Source organism: Bos javanicus, chromosome 14 (assembly GCF_032452875.1).
Source record: "Bos javanicus breed banteng chromosome 14, ARS-OSU_banteng_1.0, whole genome shotgun sequence".
NCBI classification, from domain to species: domain Eukaryota; kingdom Metazoa; phylum Chordata; class Mammalia; order Artiodactyla; family Bovidae; genus Bos; species Bos javanicus.
Genome location: NC_083881.1, coordinates 81,211,281 through 81,237,569, shown reverse-complemented (window position 1 = coordinate 81,237,569; position 26,289 = coordinate 81,211,281). Strand labels below are relative to the sequence as shown.

The 26,289-nt window shown below is 39.7% G+C and overlaps 1 protein-coding gene across 7 annotated transcripts in view; it reads left to right on the top strand.

Annotated features, from left to right (window-relative positions):
- TAF2 (TATA-box binding protein associated factor 2) overlaps positions 1–26,289 on the top strand; it is an 89,008-nt gene that overhangs the window by 15,974 nt on the left and 46,745 nt on the right. For 4 of the 7 annotated variants that reach the window (XM_061439520.1, XM_061439519.1, XM_061439518.1 and 1 more), the window contains exons 4-14: positions 7,770–7,888; positions 9,614–9,755; positions 10,963–11,194; positions 13,485–13,669; positions 14,632–14,745; positions 15,901–16,000; positions 17,776–17,861; positions 20,980–21,115; positions 23,909–24,063; positions 24,711–24,825; positions 25,113–25,222. In XM_061439520.1, coding sequence (XP_061295504.1) covers positions 7,770–7,888; positions 9,614–9,755; positions 10,963–11,194; positions 13,485–13,669; positions 14,632–14,745; positions 15,901–16,000; positions 17,776–17,861; positions 20,980–21,115; positions 23,909–24,063; positions 24,711–24,825; positions 25,113–25,222 — 1,494 coding nt within the window. The remainder of the gene's footprint in view (positions 1–7,769; positions 7,889–9,613; positions 9,756–10,962; positions 11,195–13,484; positions 13,670–14,631; positions 14,746–15,900; positions 16,001–17,775; positions 17,862–20,979; positions 21,116–23,908; positions 24,064–24,710; positions 24,826–25,112; positions 25,223–26,289) is intronic. The other 3 variants (XM_061439524.1, XM_061439522.1, XM_061439521.1) reach the window with 1 other exon arrangement.

The following is a 26,289-nucleotide window of genomic DNA, read 5'->3' as shown; positions in this document are numbered from 1 at the left end:
TTCCTGTCTCTTTAAGAATTTTCCATAATTTGGCAAAGGCTTTCGAATAATCAATGAAGCAGAAGTCAGTGTTTTCTGGAATTCTCTTGCTTTTTCTATGATCCATCCAGTGTAGGTGATTTGATCTTTGGTTCTTCTGCCTGTTGGAAACCCAGCTTATACATCTGGAAGTTCTTGGTTCATGTCCTGCTGAAGCCTGACTTGGAGGGTTTTGAGCATCACCTTGCTGGCATATGAAGCAAGCGCGGCTGTACAGTAGTTTGAACACGCTTGGACATTGCCTTTTTGGGGAATAAAGTGGAAACTGGTCTTCTCTAGTTCTGTGGCCACTGCGGAGTTTTCCAAATTTGCTGACGTATCGAGTGCAACACTTTAACAACATTATCTTTTAGGGTTTGAAATAACAGCTGGAATTCTATCACCTCCACTATCTTTGTTCATAGTAATGCTTCCTAAGGCCCATTTGACTTCACACTCCAGGATGTCTGGTTTTAGGTTAGTGACCACACCATCATGATTTAGGACATTTTTTGTATAGCCACTTTAAATTCACTCAGGTTTAAACTTGTTATCAGTGGAATCCCGTAGGCCTTTTCATAGAATACCTTGTTACAGTAGAGTTTTCTCTGAACAGCCTTATTTCATGGCATCATGTCAAATGTTTTTTTGATTATTTTTAAGAAGGCATTTTAATTTTATTTTTTGGTTGTGCCATGCCACGTTCAGGATCTTAGTGTCCTGACCAGGGGTCAGACCTGTGCCCCCTGCATGGGTAGCGTGAAGTCTTAAGCACCGGACCACCCGGAACGTCCCTCAGTTTTATTAATTTTGATATTGGTTCTGTTTCTGGAAAATGAATTTTTCTGTCAGTCTTTTATTTGTTTTATTTTGTCTGTGAACTGTCAAAACTAAGGACAGAGGAGAAAATTGAATGCTGACAAGAATATAGCGTAATTGATTTTCAGACACAGTTAATAGAAATGTAAATTGAGATCAGATGTGGTTGTGCTCTGTGACTGAAGAGTCTCACTCACACGCGTATACCCAACATGTCCACCACGAGAAAAACACAGCAGTGTTCTCAACAGCGTCCGTAATCATCAGAGCTGCAAATAACCTGAAAACCTGTCAGCATTAGAATGATAGATTCACTATTGGAACTCTAAAAATAATGAGAGTGAATGAGCAACAGTTAAGTGCAAAGATGTGGATGGATTTCACAAATTTAATGTCGGATAGAACAAGTTGCACACGGAGGAGGGTGTGTTGAGTTGTTGGCCTGCCCCACTGTCGTCAGAACACTGGGCTCCCCGCTGGTGAGAAGCAGGGCCCGGATAGGGAGGACGGGAGGGCTCTGGGGCTGGTGAAAGGCTCTGCCCTTGCTCTGCATTGCTGCTTCTGTTGGTTTTGTGAAAATTCATGGAGCTGAATACTTAGAGCATATACACTTTGCTGATGTAATATATTTTGCTTTCATGAATTTTTTTTTAAATGGAGATAAAGTTTATAAACAGTTGAATCTTAAGTTTTGCAGAATCTGCACATTCAGTTTTAAAAGTACATGTTCTTGACAAAGAACAAATTATTTTAATTTAATGTAGATATTTATAAATGGTTCTTGGAGAAAATTCGTTTGATTTTACACTAATGTACTTGTTTTTCAATATCCTCTGTAGCATTACTCCTCTTTAAGCTTTGTTTCCCTAAGGAAGCCTGGGTATTGGCACTGTGGTGGTTATAGGCCAGGGGTATGTTAGTATTTATAGTTATTATCATTCTGGAAATTGAAAACACTTACTATAATCTTGCCTTGTAATTTTTGGCTTTTATTAGGTTATTATGAAAGGAAACATGTTTGATTTGTATTATGAAAGGAAACAGTAAAATCCAAGCCATGAGAAGATTGTTCCTCAAAACTGGTTTTCCAACAGATTCCACTTATAATGACTCACCATTTTATTTGGACCACTTTACCTCTTCTCAGGAAATGAGATTAAGTGAGAATAATTTTCCATTTAAAAAAAAAACAGAGTGCTTTAATATATAATGTTTAAATTTAGCTTTTTTGTAACAATGATTTTTTTTATTTTTAAATTTAACAAATAAATGGCTTTCAGATTTTGTGTTTTTGAAATTTTATTGAAGAGAAGTTACAACCTGTAGATGTCCGAAGTAGCCTTTAACTAGTAGAGCATGTTGACTAAGTACTGGTAAGGTATTGCTGATGGGGATGCAGAATGGTACAGCTGTTCTGGAAAACAGCTTCAGATCAGATCAGATCAGTCGCTCAGCCGTGTCCGACTCTTTGCGACCCCATGAATCGCAGCACGCCAGGCCTCCCTGTCCATCACCAACTCCCGGAGTTCACTCAGACTCACGTCCATCGAGTCAGTGATGGCCATCCAGCCATCTCATCGTCTGTCGTCCCCTTCTCCTCCTGCCCCCAATCCCTCCCAGCATCAGAGTCTTTTCCAATGAGTCAACTCTTCACATGAGGTGGCCAAAGTACTGGAGTTTCAGCTTTAGCATCATTCCTTCCAAAGAACACCCAGGGCTGATCTCCTTTAGAATGGACTGGTTGGATCTCCTTGCAGTCCAAGGGACTCTCAAGAGTCTTCTCCAACACCACAGTTCAAAAGCATCAATTCTTCGGTGCTCAGCTTTCTTCACAGTCCAACTCTCACATCCATACATGACCACTGGAAAAACCATAGCCTTGACTAGACGAACCTTTGTTGGCAAAGTAATGTCTCTGCTTTTGAATATGCTATCTAGGTTGGTCATAACTTTCCTTCCAAGGAGTAAGTGTCTTTTAATTTCATGGCTGCATTCACCATCTGTAGTGATTTTGGAGCCCAGAAAAATAAAGGCTGACACTGTTTCCACTGTTTCCCCATTTATTTCCCATGAAGTGATGGTACCGGATGCCATGATCTTAGTTTTCTGAATGTTGAGCTTTAAGCCAACTTTTTCACTCTCCACTTTCACTTTCATCAAGAGGCTTTTGAGTTCCTCTTCACTTTCTGCCATAAGGGTGGTGTCATCTGCATATCTGAGGTTATTGATATTTCTCCCGGCAGTCTTGATTCCAGCTTGTGTTTCTTCCAGTCCAGCGTTTCTCATGATGTACTCTGCATAGAAGTTAAATAAACAGGGTGACAATATACAGCCTTGACGTACTCCTTTTCCTATTTGGAACCAGTCTGTTGTTCCATGTCCAGTTCTAACTGTTGCTTCCTGACCTGCATATAGGTTTCTCAAGAGGCAGGTCAGGTGGTCTGGTATTCCCATCTCTTTCAGAGTTTTCCACAGTTTATTGTGATCCACACAGTCAAAAGCTTTGGCATAGTCAATAAAGCAGAAATAGATGTTTTTCTGGAACTCTCTTGCTTTTTCCACGATCCAGCGGATGTTGGCAGTTTGATCTCTGGTTCCTCTGCCTTTTCTAAAACCAGCTTGAACATCAGGAAGTTCACGGTTCACATATTGCTGAAGCCTGGCTTGGAGAATTTTAAGCAACACTTTAATAGCGTGTGAGATGAGTGCAATCGTGCGGTAGTTTGAGCATTCTTTGGCATTGCCTTTCTTTGGGATTAGAATGAAAACTGACCTTTTCTTGTCCTGGGGCCACTGCTGAGTTTTCCAAACTTGCTGGCATATTGAGTGCAGCACTTTCACAGCATCATCTTTCAGGATTCGGAATAGCTCAACTGGAATTCTGTCACCTCCACTAGCTTTGTTCGTAGTGATGCTTTCTAAGGCCCACTTGACTTCACATTCCAGGATGTCTGGCTCTAGGTCAGTGATCACACCATCGTGATTATCTGGGTCGTGAAGATGTTTTTTGTACAGTTCTTCTGTGTATTCTTGCCACCTCATCTTAATATCTTCTGTTCTTTTAGGTCCATACCATTTCTGTCCTTTATCGAGCCCATCTTTGCATGAAATGTTCCTTTGGTGTCTCTGATTTTCTTGAAAAGATCCCTAGTCTTTCCCATTCTGTTGTTTTCCTCTATTTCTTTGCATTGATCGCTGAAGAAGGCTTTCTTATCTCTTCTTGCTATTCTTTGGAGCTCTGCATTCAGATGTTTATATCTTTCCTTTTCTCCTTTGCTTTTCACTTCTCTTCTTTTCTCAGCTATTTGTAAGGCCTCCCCAGACAGCCATTTTGCTTTTTTGCATTTCTTTTCCATGGGGATGGTCTTGATCCCTGTCTCCTATACAATGTCATGAACCTCATTCCATAGCTCATCAGGCTCTCTATCTATCAGATCTAGGCCCTTATATCTATTTCTCACTTCCACTGTATAATCATAAGGGATTTGATTTAGGTCATACCTGAATGGCCTAGTGGTTTTCCCTACTTTCTTCAATTTAAGTCTGAATTTGGCAATAAGGAGTTCATGGTCTGAGCCACAGTCAGCTCCTGGTCTTGTTTTTGCTGACTGTATAGAGCTTTTCCATCTTTGGCTGCAAAGAATATAATCAGTCTGATTTTGGTGTTGACCATCTGGTGATGTCCATGTATAGAGTCTTCTCTTGTGTTGTTGGAAGAGGGTGTTTGCTATGACCAGCGCATTTTCTTGGCAAAACTCTATTAGTCTTTGCCTGCTTCATTCCGTATTCCAAGGCCAAATTTGCCTGTTACTCCAGGTGTTTCTTGACTTCCTACTTTTGCATTCCAGTCCCCTATAATGAAAAGGACATCTTTTTTGGGTGTTAGTTCTAAAAGGTCTTGTAGGTCTTCATAGAACCGTTCAACTTCCGCTTCTTCAGCGTTACTTGTTGGGGCATAGACTTGGATTACTGTGATATTGAATGGTTTGCCTTGGAAATGAACAGAGATCATTCTGTCGTTTTTGAGATTGCATCCAAGTACTGCATTTCGGACTCTTTTGTTGACCATGATGGCTACTCCATTTCTTCTAAGGGATTCCTGCCCGCAGTAGTAGATATAATGGTCATCTGAGTTAAATTCACTCATTCCAGTCCATTTGAGTTAGCTGATTCCTAGAATGTCGACATTCACTCTTGCCATCTCTTGTTTGACCACTTCCAATTTGCCTTGAATCATGGACCTGTCATTCCAGGTTCCTATGCAATATTGCTCTTTACAGCATTGGACCTTGCTTCTATCACCAGTCACATCCACAGCTGGATATTCTTTTTGCTTTGGCTCCATCGCTTCATTCTTTCTGGAGTTATTTCTCCACTGATCTCCAGTAGCATATTGGGTACCTACTGACCTGGGGAGTTCCTCTTTCAGTATCCTATCATTTTGCCTTTTCATACTGTTCATGGGGTTCTCAAGGCAAGAGTACTGAAGTGGCTTGCCATTCCCTTCTCCAGTGGACCACATTCTGTCAGATTTCTCCACCATGACCCGCCCATCTCGGGTTGCCCCACGGGCATGGCTTAGTTTCATTGAGTTAGACAAGGCTGTGGTCCTAGTGTGATTAGATTGACCCACGCCCAAGGTAAGAGAAACCCAAGTAAGACGGTAGGTGTTGCAAGAGGGCATCAGGGGGCAGACACACTGAAACCATACTCACAGGAAAACAGCTTAGCAGACTCTTATAAAGCTGAGCTTATAGTTGCCATATGACTCAGCAGTCCCACACTTGGCTGTTGGTACTGCAGAAATGAAAATAAAATTCACATAAAAACTGATACACGGTTGTTTGTAGCAGCTTTATTCCTAATAGCCAAAAACTGGAAAGAACCCAGCTGTCTTTCAGTGGAGGAGTAAATAAACAATAAACAATCTGTGGTACAGTCTGTACGGTGGAATACTGTTCATTATAATAAGGGACAGACTGCCGGTACATGTACACCTTAGATGAATTTCAAAGACATACTGAGTGAGATAAAAGCCAGCCTCAAAAATGCATCCTTATGATTCCATGTGTTTGGCACAAGGGGCTCGGGGATGGCGGAGCTGTCCCGTATCCCACTCGTGGTAGCGGCTACACACACTGACATTCACAGCGCTACATACCAAAGGGAGAAAGTTACTTTTACTGCGTGATAATTAAAAGAGAAAGACGGTATGTCAAAAAACATATATTTCTTTTTTATTGTGGTCCTGGAGTTTTTATGCCATTTATTTCACACATTTATCTAACAGAAAGGCAGTGTTAAAAGTACCAAGAAATTGGCTTAACTGCTTTCAGAACCTTGTATTTTGTAGTTTTTAAAGCCGTGGTTGGTGTTACATCCTTCCTGGTTAGTGTAGAGCTGCAGGTGGGGGAGGAATGGCCTCTGTCATGTTGAGGGTGTGTAATGTTTTCTTTAATGGCTCGTCCTGGTTTATTTTCCCTACAGTCATTCTGTAGAGGACATGAAACTTGTCTTCTCACAGGTTAAAGATGTGTTCAGTTGGTGAGATGTCACCGACTGTCCTTGGTGGCTTCATCTCAGGGCATGACGACTGGCGTGCAGGTCATAGCAGCGTGTCTCACAGAATCGCGTCTGATCTTCCTTTCTTGCTCTCGCCGTTCCTTGCCCTCTTTCTTTGTTCCATTTCCTCTGTGTTACTTTCGCTGGTTGCAGTGAGGAAATGTGATCTGTGTGTGTATGAATGTATATGTATATGAGTTACTCTATGGAAAAGATAGAAAATCAGATGAGAACAGTGTTTTCATACTTCCATAAGTCTTCTGTTTATGGCTTTCATCCAGTGGGAGATAAGGCCAAGTGCCCACTGAACAGGTGCTCAGCGGGAAAGACCCTGCAGTGCAGGAGGTGTGGGCGTGACCCCTGGGCCGGGAAGACCCCCTGGAGGAGGGCATGGCAGCCCCCCGAGCTATTCCAGCCTGGAGAATCCCCTGGAGGAGGGCATGGCAGCCTCTCGAGGTATTCCAGTCTGGAGAATCCCCATGGACAGAGGAGCCTGGTGGGCTGTCCCCACAGAGAGTGGGACACGGCTGAGCTACTAAGCCTACCTATTGAAAGTCCCCTGGCATTTAGAGGATGTAACGGTGAACCACACAAATGCTCCCCTCCTTCATTGAGCTTATGTTGTCATGTACTCTGGAGTGAGGAGGAGCAGTGTTATATCTTGAGGAATTAATCTTGACTCGTTTTAAACACCTTGAATTTCTGTCAGATTATAAAGCTTGTTGAATCCATTCAAATTTTTGCCAGATAGATAATAATTATTTTTTCAGTTCTACCTGTATTCTTTACATTTGTATCAGGAAATTGTAGTGGCTTTGGTATTCTAAAATTAATGAAGGATGTGATAGTCATAATAAGCACACAGCATTGGTGAATAGACTGTTAATAGACACATATGCCACTGCGCTTGTTGTTCACTCAGTCGTGTCCGACTTTTGCGACCCCATGGACAGCAGCATCCAGGCCTCCCTGTCCATCACCAACTCCCGGAGCTTACTCAAACTCATGACCATCGAGTCAGTGATGCCATCCAACCATCTCTTCCTCTCTCATCCCCTTCTCCTCCTCAGTCTTTTCCAGTGAGTCAGCTCTTTGCATCAGGTGGCCAAAGTGTTGGAGCGTTAGCATCAGTCCTTTCAGTGAATATTCAGGGTTGAATTCCTTTAGGTTTGACTGGTTTGGCCTTCTTAGACAAGTTTTTGTCTTGGGCAATAAATCTACAGTTAACTTGGCTAAAAAGCATTCCTGTGATTTATGTAAGATGATATAATGCTTACAAACAAGTGGTGCCAAGTATTTAAGAAAACATTTGGTGAAATACGTGTCTTATTGTTAAGCCTGGCTTTCTCTCTTCTTTCCCCTCTCCCCAGGAGAAATCTCAATTACTTTTCCAATGCTTATGCGGCTGCGGTTAGTGCTGTGGATCCTGACGCAGGGAATGGGGAGCTGTGCATTAAGGTTCCGTCAGAGTTGTGGAAACACGTCGATGGTAAAATATCAAGAACATATTGATTGTACAGTTAAATTATGTTGGTTTCAGTAACTAAAAGCTTTTCATGAAAGTTTATGGTATTTAAATTATAATCAGCTGAGATTCACAGGAGTTGAAGGTTTTTTCCTTAAAGATAACTGGCTAATAGGAAAACAGCAATCAACAAAAAGCAGCTCATTTCAATGTAGTTTTTAAAGTGAAAGTTATTTTAAAAAACAAATGGATAGAATACTTTGTCAAGATTTCAGAACTCATATGATATTAAGTCAGTTTAGAATTACAGAGTTTTGTAAAAGGAAGGATCCTAGAAAATCATCTTATTCAGTTTCTTCCTTTCGCAGAAAAGCAATCTGAAGTCTAAAGACAGTAAGTGACCTGCTGAATGTGACTGATGAGGAGAGGAGCCAAGGCTAGAACCTGGGGTTTCTAACACCCACTCTGCACACTTTTATTATTTCTAATTCTTTCTTTTCCTGTATAAAGTTACAGCTATTTTAATTATTATACATCTCTGCCTACCTTTATTTTGCTGTATAAAATTAAAATAAGGAAGTAAAGTACTTTGTTTTTGCCTTTTTGGGATAGTTTGTGTGTGTGTAGTGGGGGGAGGAGTTTATTTTTTAGAGATATTGCCTAATTTAGGGGAAAGGCATGGAAGGTCATCATTGTATATTCAGGGGTTGGAAAAAGTCCATATTGTTGTCATGTTGGGGGAAATGAAAAGAAACATTTTTTTTTAATCTTGTGAATGATGGATATGTGTGTGTGTGTGTGTTCAGTCGTGTCCGACTCTTTACAACCCATGGACGGAAGCCCACCAGGCTCCTCCGTCTGGGATTTTCCAGACAAGAGTACTGGAGTGAGTTGCCTGTTTCCTCCTCCAGGGGATCTTCCCGACCCAAGGACTGAACCCGAGTCTTCTGTGTCTCCTGCACTGGCAGGCGGATTCTTTACCACTAAGCCACCTAGGAAGCAGCCTTGGGAATGCAGTGCATATTTATTGCTTAGAAATAAAGCATAATGAATAATGCTGCATAATGTCAGTTCTTGGGTGATCCTTCCCACCTACCCCACTCCCTGCTCCCACTCCTCAAAAGTCACAAGCAGGATTAGCAGGATATGTGGGAGCCTAGTAAGTGAACAGACTTGAAAAGTAAGTTTTGAATGGGGTCTGGAAGGCCGTCAGTGTCCTAGGTGGTCGTTTTGAACTTTTTTTTTTTGGCAGTATAGCACTGCCAGAAATGTTGAGAGGAGAATATGGTATGATCTGTGTTTTGAGAGCCCACAGCTAGCAGTGAGTAGAATTGAGTGGAGATAAGGACACCAATCCCTGGGGGCTCAGCTGGTGAAGAACCCGCCTGCAATGCGGGAGACCTGGGTTCAGTCCCTGGGTTGGGAAGATCCCCTGGAGAAGGGAATGGCTACCCACTCCAGGATTCTGGCCTGGAGAATTCCGTGGACTGTAGTCCCTGGGGCTGCACAGAGTCGGACAGGCCTGAGCGACTTCACGCTTGCTCTAAGGACACCAGGAGAAGCAGGTTGCTGAGCTCCTGCAGGCAGAGATGGTAGCAGCCTGCATGGGGTTAGACAGTGTGGTGTTTTTAGGTAAAACTCAAGCTTTGATTCCCACTTTCTGTTCAGTGTAAGTCTTTACCCTTATTATGTTGACTGCTGTTACCTAATATATATTTATATGTCTGTGTATGTATTTATTTGTTGCAGAGTTAAAGGTCCTAAAGATACACATCAATTTTTCTTTGGATCAGCCAAAAGGAGGTCTGCATTTTGTGGTACCCAGTGTAGAGGGAAGCATGGCAGAGAGAGGTGCTCATGTGTTCTCTTGTGGGTATCAAAATTCCACAAGGTAGATTACCCATTCTTATGTATCACAGTTGATTGCATGTTTTCAGTTGTATTTTTCTCTGTACGTGTGTGTATGCAGTACAGGTATTCCATGTCGGATGAGAAGTGTGAACCCTGGCCGCAGCCGCTTTCCCCTGCTGGATCTTGCCCCTTTGATGGCTCTTCCTCAGCCCTGTCCTCCCTCCGCTCCTCTTCAAGTCTGCTCTTCTAAGTCATCTCAGTTCTTTTATTCTTTAAACTTTTGTATTGAGGTAAAACAACATACAGAAAATTAATGAATTGTAAATAGAAAGCTTGGTACCTTTTCAGACTGAACAGATTCCTGTAATTCACACTCACACCGAGAAGAAGAACGGTAGCGTTATTAGCACTGCAGTCCCCACGCCTACCCACTTCCACTCACTGCTTCTCCTGATGGCCTGAGAAATAACCTCCATCCTGAGCTCCAAAATGCCGTAGACTAGTTGCACCTGGTTTTGAACTTCAGTAGTGGAAGCACACGTATGTGCTCTGCATACCCGCCTGTCTTGTGCAACTGTGGTGTGAGATGCGCCTGCATTGTTCCACCCAACTGTAGTGCATTCTCGGAGCTCGGTAGTTAACCACGCTATTGAAATATTCTGTTTTTTCCTCAGACTGTTAACTCCTCCAAGCCAGGGATATTGTCTTATCCTTTTTATTTCAGTAACAAGTTCAGACCCTGGTACACAGTAAAACCTGATCTGAGTAGAACATTGACTAGAAATTTAATGTCTGGCTTTATCAGTGCTGTTTAAATTTATACAGTGCATCACATATTCCAGGGAAGCAGTTTCCTGATGTATGGAATGGATTCTGAATATTGTATTTTTTAAAACTTGATTGTAAGCATTTTTCGTTCCCAAAAATGAATGCTACATAAAAACTGAATATATAAGTAAAATTATTTTTAATTAAAAAATCAGAAACTCAGACTTAGTTACTTCTTTTTGGGGTTTAAACTGGAGGTACCACATGATGTATTTTATTAATATTGCCAAGTAATGTTTGGAGACAGGGCTGTATCTTAAATCACATTCTTTTAGGTTGCTCAGGAGAAAGCATTAGTGTGCAGAGATCTAAAAAAAAATTTTTGTATGCATTCTGTAAATGTTAAAATAACTTCTATGTGGGAGGAACAATGTAGGTTACATTTTCAACATTTTCTGTACTGTTGATCTTTGTTCTAGATTTTGGTTCCCATGTGTTGATTCATACTCTGAATTATGTACATGGAAGTTAGAGTTTACAGTGGATGCCGCCATGGTGGCGGTTTCCAATGGAGATTTGGTGGAGACTGTGTATACCCATGACATGAGGAAAAAGACCTTCCATTACATGCTTACCATTCCAACATCTGCATCAAACATCTCCTTGGCCATTGGACCTTTTGAAATCCTCGTAGATCCATATATGCATGAGGTAAACTGGGGCTTCTTGCTCCCTTCTCTCCTACTCTTTCAAGCCTGATCAGGGGAACATGAATAAAATACCAAGTTTTTCTTAATTCTTTTTTCAGCTACGACAGCTCTCACTAGAGAGAAAGGTTTTTTAATCTGAAATGTGTAATGACAATAAACTCTTCATAAATTTTCGTATTTTTTTCATCAGAGGGCTTAGTGTCCCAAAAGAGCTTCAAGTAACTTGGTTAGTTACTTGGTTAATATTGGTTTATTTCTATAACTGATTTTTTATGGAACTTCTTTGAGTTTATGAATGTTCTAGTTCCCTCTCCAGAACCTGAAATATTGCAGTTTCAGAATTAAAAAGCAAGATTTATTCTAACTTCAGCAAATGTAGAGGGAAGAGAAAGGTTAAGGCAGGCAGGATTGGAGCCTGGGTCAGTGAGCTCACTGAGGTTTCCTGCAGTTCCCTCCACATGTCTGATCCTAAATCAGGGACCAGTTGATAAGCCCTGTTGTGCTGTTAGGCCTCCTTAAACATCACGTTTCTGTTGGGTATAAAGTGATTCGTTGGTTATTGACCCTCGTAGTCTCCGTGTAGGTTTAAAGTAACATTTGAATGAATCCCTTAATTCACAAGGTTTATAAAATCACTTATGGAAAATATTCAAGATATTTTATGAATGGTTTGCTTTTGGTGTCTTAACAATGACTCTTAAAAGTATTCACTGCTAAGATGCAGTGAATTTTACCATTTTTGGTAAATGATCAACTTTAAAATCAAAATTTGATTAGTACCTGGTTCATATTTTGAACTAAATGAATTTTTCATTTCCCACTGAACCACTGGATGGGAAAAACATAAATGTCAGTCAAGAAATATTTTTCTTGAATACTTAAAGCCAGTGACTTAGTCTTTCCCTCTTAAATAAAGTCTCTCCTGTATTAGTAGATTTGCTATCCTGTAGCTTTGTTTAAAAGCGAGTCTTTTTTGATGAATAGTGTTTTCTCTTTTGTTTGTGCACCAGTAAGAGTGCTCGTCACAGTGCAGTTTGGGCCCTGACACTAGTAATCCACACACGCTCGTCCTTCACTTAACGGTCGTCTCTAGTCTGTTCTTTCATAATGTTGCTAGAAGAGTAGTTTTTTATTGTATGTTAGAAGCTTTCCTTGCCTCCACATCCTGCAGTCATCAGATCTCTTTAGCATGGCTTTCAAGAGCATCTAGAATTTGACCCTAATAGTCCTTTCTAGCTTTTTCCTCATTTCTTTTCTATTTATGTTTGTTCAACATAGTTTACTTATATTTTTTTCAACCAAACCATATTTTGTCCTGTCTTTGACTCCATTTGCAATGTCCTCTTTTTCTGTCCATACCTGTCAAACTTTTGTCCAGTTCAAAAAGATTAGCTGAGATCTAGTCTTCTTCATAAAGCCTTTCTGGAGCATTTTGGTCAGAGTGCCTACATGCTCAGTTGCTCAGTCTTGTCCAGTTGTTTGCGACCCCATGGTCTGTAGCCCACCAGGCTCCTCTGTCCATGGGAGTCCCTTGGCGAGAATCCTGGAGTGGGTTGCCGTGCCCTCCTCCAGGGGGTCTTTCTGATCCAGGGAGTAAACCCCCGTCTCCTGCGCTGGCAGGCCTTCTTTACCCCCGCGCCACCTGGGAAGCCTGCTGGTCAGAGTGATGATGTCGCCTTTGACGTTACTCTTATGGCACAAAGTCATAACAAGGGGCAGTGAAGCAGTAGGTGATATATGAGTGTTTGTGTCCAAAGTGGGATGTAGTGGAAGAAAGTCTGAATTATTATTTCTATTGCTGGCATTTCTTATCTCCTCACTACCAATAAGCCTTCCCTGCAGCTTTCATATTGTTCTTTGTATGTGCTGAAGATGGTCAGCTTTTAATTATGTAAGATAGTAGTGTGATGTGCAATATTCACTAGGTTAGATTTATGAGTAAAAGGCAAGTTTATAGTAAGTCTTAGAAGTTTAGATTATTTTTGTTTTGCATGCATATGTAGGAGAAACTTTTAATTTGTAACCAAAGTTATATTTTCATTGGATCTAACCTAAGCATTTCATAGACATAAAATCTATCATGAATATTCTGATGCATTGAATATTTCATAAACATAATAATAGTAGTCACTAATTTCATACCAGTGTTTTATCTCAGTGCCATGGATTTGTTGTAAAAATGAGGGGAGGGGAGGGACTTAAATGCGGCTTCATTTATAATTGAGATATTTAGGAAATTTAAGATATAAGTTAACTCTTATTTAATGATCTTCCCTGCTTTTTGTTTTTAGGTTACTCATTTTTGTTTACCTCAACTTCTTCCATTGCTTAAACATACCACATCATATCTTCATGAAGTTTTTGAATTTTATGAAGAAATTCTTACATGTCGATACCCATATTCCTGTTTTAAGACTGTATTCATTGATGAAGCTTATGTTGAAGTGGCTGCGTATGCTTCCATGAGCATTTTTAGGTCTGTATCCAAATTTGAAATGACTAAATTAGGTTCATGATGTGAAGGTTGTGATCATTTTTAAGATGCATTTTGAACTTTTTCCCTTCAGTTTAGCTATGAATGGCTTTGTAGAAATTCTGTGTTTTCAAAATGTTTAAATGTAGAAAAGCATAAAGAAAATTTCAGAATAGCCCAAGAGAGTCAATATATTATCTTTATCCAGAATTATCTGCTACTAATACTTTATGTATTTGTTTTAGTCTCTTTTCTGCTTATGCACTTAAACAAATATACAAAGTACTATATGGATATTTAGTGGAGTTTTTGTCCTAGCACCATATAAAAATTTACTAATATCATCAGAAATTTGTATGTAAAAAAATGAGGAAAAAACTTTATTTTCTTTTTTCTCTTAACCACTTTATCTCCCTCCCTTCTTTTATTCCTTGAAAAGTTCACAGTTTGGAAGTTTTATGTCTCAGGATCGGTAATTTTTTTTTCTGCATTTATTTTCTCTTCTGTAAAATGGACATAGTAGTAGTGTTCCTGCATTCTTCAGAGTGGTTAGAAGATCTGATGGGTCAGGGTATTTGAAAGTAAATATTATAGGACAAAAGTTAATAGTATTATTAGGAAAAGATTTTTGAAATTAGAAGACCCCCCTTGTAAAATTACTAGTCTCTGATGAACATATCAATTTCTGATTGCTGCTGCAACTGCCTAGCCCCCAAAAAGAATATTCATATTTTTCATGGAAATTGGCGGGGAACATTACAGCCCGTACTTCAAACAAAAGTTACTAAAATATGGATTTCAGCTAAAATTTGAAAAGATGTGAAAGCTCTTGGGGAGAGTATTCTGTTTTTTCTCTGTTATATCTTAGTTGAATTCCATCATTTTAAAAGTGTGATTATTTTATTTTGATTGAATAGTTATTTATTTCTTGGTTATAATTAGCTGTCTGCTCTTTGAAATTCCAGCACGAATCTGCTGCACAGTGCTATGATTATAGATGAGACACCTTTGACCAGAAGGTGTTTAGCCCAGTCTTTGGCCCAGCAGTTTTTTGGATGTTTCATATCCAGAATGTCTTGGTGAGTAATTTCAAAGTTTACAACTCGTGAGAAGAATCAGAAAAGTTTATTTTTATTTTCTTTTCCTGCAGCATAAGTTGAACTTTGTTCTAACTGCAACTTTGTTCTAATTAACAAACACTATTCTGTATATGTTTAAAGGAAAAAAATGAGTATAAATTTTATCCTAAATTTTTGGCCATTTCCTCAATACGTCAGTATAATCAGTTCTGTAATTTTCAATAAGGTAAGAATTTTGATAGTAGCAGTTCCTTAAAGAATTGAATACATACTGTGGATACGAGGACTTGAGTGTGCAGAGAACAGCGGTTAGGGTCTGATGCCGGCCTCAGTGCCCTAGCTGTTCCTACGGTGAAGCAGTGACCCTCCACAGTGCTGACAGTGCTGTAGGGGTTCCTGTGAGTGCCTGGTTTTGAACTAATTTACTTGAAAAATGTGAGAAATAAAATACTTCTTGTTTTCTTTCTGATTAACTTGAGGTAAATTTGAAGAAACAGACAAATTCCCTTAAGATTATAACCTACGATTATAACATATATTGATAGTATATAAGTCTTGATTTCTTTTTGTTTTTTCTTTCTGGAGGGTGAAGGACAGAGGGTAAGGCCTCTTAATTTATTATTTCCTAAGACACATAGTTTCGCTAAAGAATAGTCTCTGAAACATGTAGGCAGAATATTTGAATGAATGAATAGATAAACATGAATATATACCTGAATGAACAGTGTCATTGTCTTTCCTCTTAAGAAACTAAGAAATAAGTGATTAAACTTCAGGTCTTAGGGTGCCACTATAATTATGTGTGGGGCTGGCAGTGCTGGAGTGTGGGCGTTGCAGAGCTGAGCCGTGTGGTCCTGGCTGTGTGCCTGTGGTTGCCCAGAAGTGGGTGGTGTGGGTGGGCCTGGGGGAGGAGTTCTGCCAGAGGGAGCCCAGAGCAGGAGCCCCAAGACACGCGGGGGGCAGCCAGAGGGAGTAGGGGACCAAACAGTTTCAGGACTTTTATCTTCTTTAAACAGGCAGAGAAGTACTTGCTATGCTTGCTCTGTTACCCTCTTTGGCCTTATCGGAAGAATTCTTATTATTAAAATAATAAAATTTATTATATTTTATTTATATTAAAATAAATAATATATTGTTATTTGGCTTTTTGCTTAGGTCTGATGAATGGGTATTGAAAGGAATTTCTGGTTATATTTATGGTCTTTGGATGAAAAAAACTTTTGGTGTTAATGAATACCGCCACTGGATTAAAGAGGTAAAAGCAGCTGGATCCATTTATCTACATAGAAGTCAATAAGACATGTTCGTGTTCTCCAGATTTTCCTTTATTTTTAGTAACTATAAAATACTTACTGTTAATTGAAAGCCCCTGATTTTTTCTGAAAAAAATGAGAATCGTTTTATAGAGACTTATCTATTTTATCTAGTTTCTGTTGCTATTGTTGGCCTCCAAAGACTTTTGCTAAGAATGAGAATAAGTAAGCTCCTTAAACATCAGTTCAGCTATTAGATATATTCCTGCTCCTCACAGTAATTATTTTTAATGTAGTTCTGTGGCATTAATGTAATTTCTAAGGGCTTCCTAGGTGGTGCCAGAGGTAAAGAATCCTCTTGCCAGTGCAGGAGACACAAGCGATGCAGGTTCAATCCCTGGGTCGTCAGGAAGATCCCCTGAAGTAGAGAATGGCAGCCCAGTCCAGTATCCTTGCCTGGAAAATTCCTTGGACAGAGGAGCCGTACTTTCTAAATTTGTTTCGACTTAGAACCCAGATTCTGGAGCCAGTTTGCTTTCACTTTTATTCACTCCCAAGCTTTATGATTGGGGCTAATCTCTCCAAGCCTCTTGTATCAGGAGAGTAAGCAGTGGCAGCGCCCACACTGCGGGCAGGGCCTGGAGACACCCATGTGCAGTGCCCGCAGCACCCGGGTCAGAGGAGTACGCCCCGTACGCCGCCTAGTCCTGCAGGGCATTCAAGTTCTCTGTTGTTTCTGCATCTTTTCCCATTATTTAAAGATTTTGGCCAAACCAAAAAATCGGTTGTATTTTGCCCAGCCCATTCTGTTCATATGTGTTTAATTATCCTGCTTATCTTCTCCCTTCTCAGTTGGAAAAAGTTTAGCCTTTAATACCCTCATTAGATGGGCCCTTTTTATTCTCCCTCTTTTCTCATTTTATGTACCTTGGTCATCTAAACCTGAACTCCAGTAAGTGAAAAAGTAATTGTCAAAACTCAAACACTGAGAATTAAGAAACAGTCCATGTATCTACAACTGGACAAGTCCATTTTTGAGTTCAGAAACTGTTAATCAAGGGGGAAATGTGACATACAGCATTTATGGTATTCCAGGTACTGTTACAAACATTTTATAAGTAATAACCATCTTAAACTCCTAACTACTCTGTCATTATTTGCATTTTACAGAGAAGGAAACTGAGGCCCAGCGGACTTGCTTGGCTAAGGTTGCATAGCTAGCGAGCAGTAGATCCAGGCTCCAGACCTGGCCTTTCACTGCTTCACTGGTTTTTGCCACTTCTCTGTCCTGCTTGTGTGCTCTCTGAACCAGTCGTGGATTTTCAGCACAGTTATGGTGTCTTTCTTTTCCACTGAAACTTTTTTTTTTTCATTTTGACCTGTGTCATATTAGAGAAAAATAGAGTTTTAAAATTATAGATTCCTGATATAATTTTATCCCTATCCGTTTTTACTTGCTTAAATCCTCCACCAGAAGCAAAATACAGAGAAGGAAGAGAGAAACTTGGAGAACGGGTCAGAGAGGTTGGGAAGAGCCACTAGGAAATGTGACTGGGCTGCCGGCCGCCCTGCGGTCCCACAGGAGACATGGCTATGTGGCTCCGTCTCAGCCAGCTGTGCAGTCTGCTTCGTTTATGAGAACACAACTACTCTCCAGATACATTTCATTTACTTTCGGAAATTTACGTTCTGATTCCAGGAAATTAGAAATCACAGTTTAGGTCTAAAGTTTAATATGGAAAATAATTTTCATTGGCCTCTGTTTTTACATCCTTAGGAGCTGGACAAAATAGTGGCGTATGAACTAAAAACTGGTGGAGTTTTATTACATCCTATATTTGGTGGAGGAAAAGAGAAGGATAAGTATGTTTATTGTTCAGAGATGATATTACAAACCTTGCTTTATGAGATTAGTCTTAGAATCACTTTTGTGCATAATGAGGCCCATACAGGCCACAGAAGTAGTCTATCCTGAGACCACAGATACCAGTAATATTCTCATTACTCCTTTCATTACTGTTGCATGAGGTGGCTGTAGATGGATTTAAACATTTAAAAAAACCTTTACATTAAAAAAAGAATTTTAAAAAGACAGTGCTTTTTTTTTCATGTTAATTTCCTAATGCTAATATTAATATATCATACTGTTCTCATAGAAATTTAAAAATATTGGAACAAGCATTTTGCTTATGTATCACTGATTAATTTTTTAAGTCTAAGTAGGTGGTTTCATCATCAACACAGCCTGCCTATACCTGTATATCTAAATGGCCAACTATCTAGACATTTATTTACTCTTCCCTTTTATTTCCTTCTCTTGTTTCTGTTTCTTAAGTCACTGTAAAGGAAATAGCCATTTATAGCGACATAATGGTGCTAGCAGGAATTCTTCTTTGTCCTAGGATCCATGAGTTCACTAACAGAATATGAACTGAATTGGATGGGAAATTTTTTCTGTATTTTTACTATGAACTGGAATTTTATGTTTCCTTTAATTATAAATGTAGATAACCGTGCTGTGACTTTGCCAATGTAGAAATCATGAATGTCATCCTATCACATTTTAATTGTTAGCAGATATCTTGAGATATGTTTTACTCTCAATACGTTAAAATTGCAACAGTAGGCCACTGCTGCTGCTAAGTCACTTCCTAGATCTTGCTATTTGATGCGTTAGTAAACTAGCACATATATTGGTGATGTCATAGTTTTAAAAAGTATTTTGATAGCTGTTTCTCATTATAGTTGGTTTCCTTTGTAAACTTGTATATTTTCTGTGCGTTTACAAGCAGTTTTTCTCTTGTGGTCTGTAGGATTGATGAGGCTACCCAAGTGTCTAAAAGTACAACAAAGGCTAAGCGACTGGAATTTGTTCTCCAGGAGTCTTTTCTTTCGTTGAAGCATGGTCACGGAGATAAGATTAAGTCAGTGGGAAGGCATAGGAGTTTGGAGTTAGACAAACTTGGATTTTTATAGTTACTGATTTTTGTGAGCTAAAAAAATTATATAGCCTTTCTAAGTGTGTGTGTATTTTAATGTGTCAAACAGTGATGATCTGCCTTAATCATAAGGGTTACTTGAGATAAAGCTTTAAACATAGTATGCACTCATCCAAATATTAGTTCCTTTCACTTTGTTCTCTTGACCGCCTGCTATCTGGCAGTTTCCTGGCTGTAATTAGAGCCTTCCCATTGTGTGCAAGTATTATTTACACTGAATGTTTTTACATTGTTTTGCCTGTTTGTTTAGTTCTGTCTGTATGTTTGATTTTCAAAGTTTATGTGTAAAAATAGCAGATGAATGCATGTTCTTTGAGGAGATGCAAAACAGTACAATTTAGAAGCTTGTGGAATAAAAAGGAAAAGATCTTGTTTAGCCCTCTTTTACCACGTCTCACTCCTACCACTTCCTCTCCTTGGAGATAACCATGATTATAAATTTGGTATATTGTCTTCCAGACCTCTTTTTTTTTTGGCTTTTGTGTGTATATGGCAGTCACGAAATACACTTTAAGTATGCGTGTTACTGTACGCTCCTCTTTTTAAGAAGTCAGTTGTGTCTGTGTCCTGGCGAGCAGTCCGCAGCTGTACACGAGCTTTGTTGTTGTCGCTCAGTGGGGTAGTTGTGTCCGACTCTTTGCGATCCTGTGTGCTACACACCAGGCTCCATGGGGTTCTCCAAGGCAAGAGTCCTGGAGTGGGTTGCCATTTCCTTCTCCAGTGGATCTTCTGGACCAGGGATTGAACCCACTTTTCCTGCATTGGCAGGTGGATTTTCTACCACTGAGCCACCTGGGAAGCCATACATGAATTTACTTTGTTCTGTTTGCATGCTGTATGTACTATTCCATTATACCTTGGAGTTTATGTAACCCTTTTCATATTGCTATGCATAAGCTCAGAAGTAATAAGTTTAAAGGTAATTTTTCAAATATCAATTTAACAAATATTTTAAATTTCAATATGCTGTATTTTTTAAGGAAGTGTAATGACTCCCTGGTGGCTCAGATGATAAAGCGTCTGCCTGCAACTCGGGAGACCCGGGTTTGATCCCTGGGTTGGGAAGATCCTCTGGAGAAGGAAATGGCAACCCCTCCAGTGTTCTTGCCTGGAGAATCCCATGGACGGAAGAGCCTAGTGGGCTACAGTCCATGGGGTCGCAAAGAGTCGGACACGACTGAGCGACTTCACTTCACTTCTTTCACTTTAAATGACTATTCTTACATATTGATTGTGAGACAATAACTTGGTAACACTAATTTTGAAGGGTAATTTGTTGGTACCAATCGAAATTCTAAAATGGGTTCAATTTCTGTTATCATATAGAAATTATTCTTCTAGATATTTGCCATAGAGAAGTACTTCCATATGTATTAAAAGTTAGTCACTGTAGCAGTATTTGAAATAGTAAAAAAGTGTAAACACTTCAGATTTTCATGTATGTCATAAGTCTTTCTGCTGACTGTGCCTTTCGTTTACTGATAATCTCTTTCATCATGTTAGAATTTTTCATTTTTACATGGTCAATCTGGTCTTTAAGTCCTCTGGATTTTATATTTTTCCTTATGAAGATTTTTCCCATCGCAAGATTATGAAAAGAAAAATTTTTCCTTAATTTTTTTTAGTACTTTTATCATTGTTTTTGTTTTAGATATGTGGCCCATCTTGAGTGGTTCTTTGTGTATGCTTTAACCTGGGGATATTGATTGGATTTGCATTGACTGTAGGAATGAATTTGGAGAGCATTGAATTATTTACACTAGGATGTTTCCATTTATTCAAATTTTCATTTATGTCCTTTCATAAAACTTTCTAATTTATTTATAGTTAAGTTTATTTTTAGATGTTTCCTAGTCTTCATTGGTCTCATACTAAGTAAATTTCTCAGGTATTCCCATGAAGTTTTTGACTTAGTGTCTTGATGTAGCCATGAAATGTATTATTTATTTCATTCAGATTTGTTACAAAACCTGTCTCCTCAGCCCAGCGCCCCACCCACACTTCTCCATAAAGCACCCGCACACGCTGTCCTGGGAGTACTACACTATGTTCCAGTGCAAAGCTCACCTCGTGATGAGACTGATTGAAAATAGGATCAGTATGGAATTTATGTTACAAGTAAGTAGTAAAAACTTGATAATTGTAAAGAAAGGTCTTTTCTATATGCATATAATCTGAATACTATTCTGTAGAATAGGAATCAGGGCATCTGGCTTTATAGCTGGAGTTGTTACTAATTAGCTATTTGTCCAGTAAGTAAACTGTTCTTTTTTTTAAAAAAATTTATTTATTGAAGGATAATTGCTTTACAGAATTTTGTTGTTTTCTGTCAAACCTACACATGAATCAGCCATAGGTACACATACCTCCCCTCCCTCTTGAACCTCTCTCTCTTCTCCCGCCCCATCCCACCCCTCTAGGTGATGCAGAGCCCCTGTTTGAGTTTCCTGAGCCATACAGCAAATTCCCGTTGCCCGTCTGTTTTACATATGGCAATGGAAGTTTCCATGTGCTCTCTCCATACATCTCAGCCTGTCCTCCCCTCTGTCATGTCCATAAGTCTGTTCTCTATGTCTATTTCTTCACTGCTGCCCTGTAAATAAATTCTTCAATACTATATTCCAAGATTCTGTATATATGTGTTAGAATACAATATTTATCTTTCTCTTTCTGACTCACTTCACTCTGTATAGTAGGTTCTAGGTTCATCCGCCTCATTAGAACTGGCTCAAATGTGTTCTTTTTTATGGCTGAGTAATGTTCCGTTGTGTATATGTACCACAACTTCTTTATCCATTCATCTGTTGATGGACATCTAGGTTGCTTCCATGTTCTAGCTGTTGTAAACAGTGCTGCAGTGAACGATGGGATACATGTGTCTCTTTCAGGTTTGGTTTCCTCAGGGTACATGCCTAGGAGTGGGATTGCCGGGTCATGTGGTGGTTTTATTCCTAGTTTTTAAGGAATCCCCAGACCGTCTTCCACAGTGGCTGTATCAGTTTACATTCCCACCAACAGTGCAAGGGTGTTCCCTTTCCTCCACACCCACTCCAGCATGTATTGTTTGTAGACTTTTTGATAAAGACCTTTCTGACCAGCGTGAGGTGATACCTCACTGCAGTTTTGACTTGCATTTCTCTAATAATGAGCGATGTTGAGCACCTCTTCATGTGTTTGTCAGCCATCTCTATGTCTTCTTTGGAGAAATGTCTGTTTAGGTCTTTTCCCCACTTTTTGATTGGGTTTTTTGTTTTCTGGTATTGAGTTGTGTGAGCTGCTTGTATATTTTGGACATTAATCCTTTGTCAGTTGTTTCATTTGCTGTTATTTTCTCTCCTTCTGAGGGTTGTCTTTTCTCCTTGCTTACGTTTCCTTTGCTGTGCAAAAGCTTTTAAGTTTAGTCAGGTCCCACTTGTTTACTTTTGTTTTTATTTCTGTTACTCTAGAAGGCGGGTCATAGAGGATCTTGCTTTGATTTATGTCATCGAGTGTTCTGCCTGTTTTCCTCTAAGAGTTTTAGAGTTTCTGGTCTTATATTTAGGTCTTTAATCCATTTTGAGTTTATCTTTGTGTATGGTGTTAGGAAGTGTTATAGTTTCATTCTTTTACATGTAGCTGTCCAGTTTTCCCAGCACCATTTATTGAAGCCGCTGTCTTTGTGCCATTGTATATTCTTACCTCCTTTGTCAAAAATAAGGTACCCATAGGTGTATGGAGAAGGCAATGGCACCCCACTCCAGTACTCTGCCTGGGAAATCCCATGGACGCAGGAGCCTGCTAGGCTGCAGTCCATGGGGTTGCTAAGAGTCGGACACAACTGAGCGACTTCACTTTCACTTTTCACTCTCATGCATTGGAGAAGGAAATGGCAACCTACTCCAGTGTTCTTGCCTGGAGAATCCCAGGGATGGGGGAGCCTGGTGGGCTGCCGTGTCTGGGGTCGCACAGAGTCGGACACGACTGAAGCGACTTGGCGGTAGCATAGGTGCAGGGGTTTATTTCTTGGCTTTCTGTGTTGTTGCATTGGTCTGTATTTCTGTTTTTGTGCCAGTTTTCCTGTTCTTTTTGTTTGTGTTTCCCCAGATACAGAGTGGGCATCAATACTTACCCACGCAATGCAGGATTCTTATGAAGATAAAATTAAAGTGTGAGGTTAAAAGTAAAACCTTTATGCTAGGATTTTGTTTGGCATTATTTAGAAAGTTAAAGATGAAGTGCCCCATTTAGAGATATTTTCAGCAGGAAAAAGCAAATTTATCTAAAAGATGTTTATTTTTTCTGTTGCTAAGTTCTCCCTTATGTTTAAGCAAGTTTTAGTGGAACTTGCTGAGATGTTCTAGTTGAGGTAATAGAAACCACTTGTATTATAAATGCTTAGCCATTTTTTTTCCATTGGTAATATTCTTAGAGGTAAATGAAAAATAACTTTTTAGTAATCTTTTTGAAAAAACATTTTAAATTTGCCTCAAAATTAAGTTTCTTGAATCCTCTATCCTTCACCTTGCCTTTGAAGAACAAAAATATCAAGTGAGAGGTGGTCTGTAAAGAGCCAGTCCACTCTTAGAGTGGCGTAAATCCACACGAGCGTTCTCAACTTCTTACAGCTCACGGCACAGTACATTATAAATGTATATTAATATAGTTCCTAAAAACACAGTGTCACTGTCTGGCCAGGACATCATTAAAATTCAGTTATGTTTAGAAGAATAGTTTTGTAGTCTGGCTGTTTAAATCTTCTCATGCTTTACTGCTCATAGTTTTTAACTAAAAACAGTCTTTGAAGTAAGATGTGAAGTTGTTGTCTTCTATGATTGTCTATAAGAAACTTACATTGCAAAGTGGGAATAGGACAGGATTGAAAGCGATGTATAATTGTGTTATACAGATATACTAAATGATACTTTCTTACAGGTTTTCAATAAACTGCTAAGTTTGGCTAGTACTGCTTCATCTCAGAAGTTCCAGTCACATATGTGGAGTCAAATGTTGGTTTCCACATCTGGATTTTTGAAATCCATCTCGAACGTCTCTGGCAAAGACATCCAGCCTTTAATAAAGCAGTGGGTGTATCCTTTTCTGTAGTAGTTGAGCAAAGGAGGGAAGACTGTTTGTATAAGGGGAAGAAGGAAGAGCTTTGGGGGATAAAAGGAGGCAATTAATGGTAGATGTTGCCAGGAACTGTAAATCATTTCCTCTGAGGTGCCAACCAGTCACTGAGGCGCACACGTCCATACGCATCTGTATTCGTGAAGTTTCGCTTCCTTTAAAGTGCCTCTTAGTGTGTGAGTGCAGCAGTAGGCTTGATGATCAGGGAGGTAAATACGCGCCAGACAGGCCTGTGGGGCCACTTGTAAGATGCAGTGGTCTCATGACTTCCCACGTGGCTGGGGTTGGCGCATCCTGCATGGTATCTGGGAACTTTTCGGTTGTTACATTTTTTCATTTCAAAGCACTTTCTATATTAATAACCCTGTAGAGTGGTTTTGCTTCTTTCAAAAAAACTAATTCCTTCATGTTTCAGGATCTTTTTTTTTAATCTGGGAAAACATTTTTCGCAGGAATTTTGAGTGCTTTGCCACCTGGTGTACAGTGGGGTATGCTCTCGAGCTCTGCACTGGCGGGAATGTGTTTGAGAATCTCACACCCTGATGAGTACTGTGTTCTGTTTAGTGCGTGTTTGTCCCAGTATGCAGATTCCTTCACAGTTCTGCAGAGACCAGAGTGGAGTGGTAAAATTTTATGGAAGTTTTGCCTTTAATAGAAAGCGAAATGTCTTGGAACTGGAAATAAAACAAGATTATACATCTCCTGGAACCCAGAAATATGTGGTAAGTTTTTTTTTCCCCAAAATGGCCTTTTTGCACCACTTTCTGCCCAGTTTAAATAAAGGAAGGGCCTGTGGGTGGCGGGAAGGAGGGCCTGCTTTTAGAGGCCTTGGGGAAGCAGTCTCCCAGTTCCACCTCCTCCCGCACCGGCTGCCCTTCTGTGTCTCCACATGCAAGTCTTATACAGTGTTGTTTAACATCGTGGTGAATGTTCCTTACGTGTAAGAATACATGTGATTTGTTTTTTCTTCTCCTGGCACTATCTTTGAACGGCATGTTTCTTTTTAAAGGGACCACTTAAAGTGACAGTACAGGAATTAGACGGGTCCTTCAACCATACACTGCAGATTGAAGAGAACAGCCTGAAACATGACATACCTTGCCATTCCAAAAGCAGAAGGTAGGCGCGGCCCACATGAAACCCTGGTGTGTACCTAACTTTTAGATAGAGGACATGTTATCTAGCATCTTTTTTTCCCATTTTACTTCAAGTTAGTATTACCAGATTCCTTATCTACTTTCTGTTCTTGACAACACTTTTATCCTTAGAATGAAACAATTAATTTTAAAATTTAAGTATGAGAATCCTTACTTTGTAGGAACAAGGGGAGGTGGAATGGAAGTTTGAGTTTTGGGAGCCAGGAAAAATTCAGGACAGATTGCTTAGGGTTGTACTTACTTATCTCATTGGATTAATAGGTATAGAAAATTTGGAGGAAATGAACATTGACTCTAAAGAAAGGAGCTTAGTACATACGTCATGAAAAGGCCCCTGCCTTCTCTTCCTGTGTCTGCTTTACCCCGTGTGTTCCCCTGCCTTCTCTTCCTGTGTCTGCTTTACCCCGCGTGTTCCCCTGCCTTCTCTTCCTGTGTCTGCTTTACCCCGCGTGTTCTCCGTGTCACCGTGGCCTTAAGAACCGGAGACGCCTTTCTAAGGCGCGTTGCCAGCCCTGGTGCATCTTCTATTTACTATGCTTTTTCTTTACCACTTTTTTTAACAGCCATTGGCACGTACTCTGACTAATGAAAAACGAGAACATTTTTGTTCATTGGCACATACTCTGACTAATGAAAAACGAGAACATTTTTGTTCTTTGCTGGAGGAGTGTGTAGCAATGTCAGAATTTGAGGAACAAAAGTTTTTTACTCATGACTGCACTTAGGTCATCTCAAACAAGTATCTCGGTTGATTTTGAGTCCTTTAGAGAGCTTGGTTCTAAAGTCTCCCTGTAATCATTCTCTGTGAAAATTCTTAGTTCAAAGGAGATCCTTCTTCTTTTTGTTCTGTCCACCTTTGACATTGGGAGCATCTGATTGCTCCCCTTTTCATCACATTTCCTTGGCTTTGTTTTCTCAGTAATAACAGTGTGTCATCTGCTTATTATTTGGCGTGAGGAGCACAAGAAGACTGTGCTCTCTTCCTGTTTGTATTTGTCCTCACGTGACCATGCATTTAGTGTAGTGTCC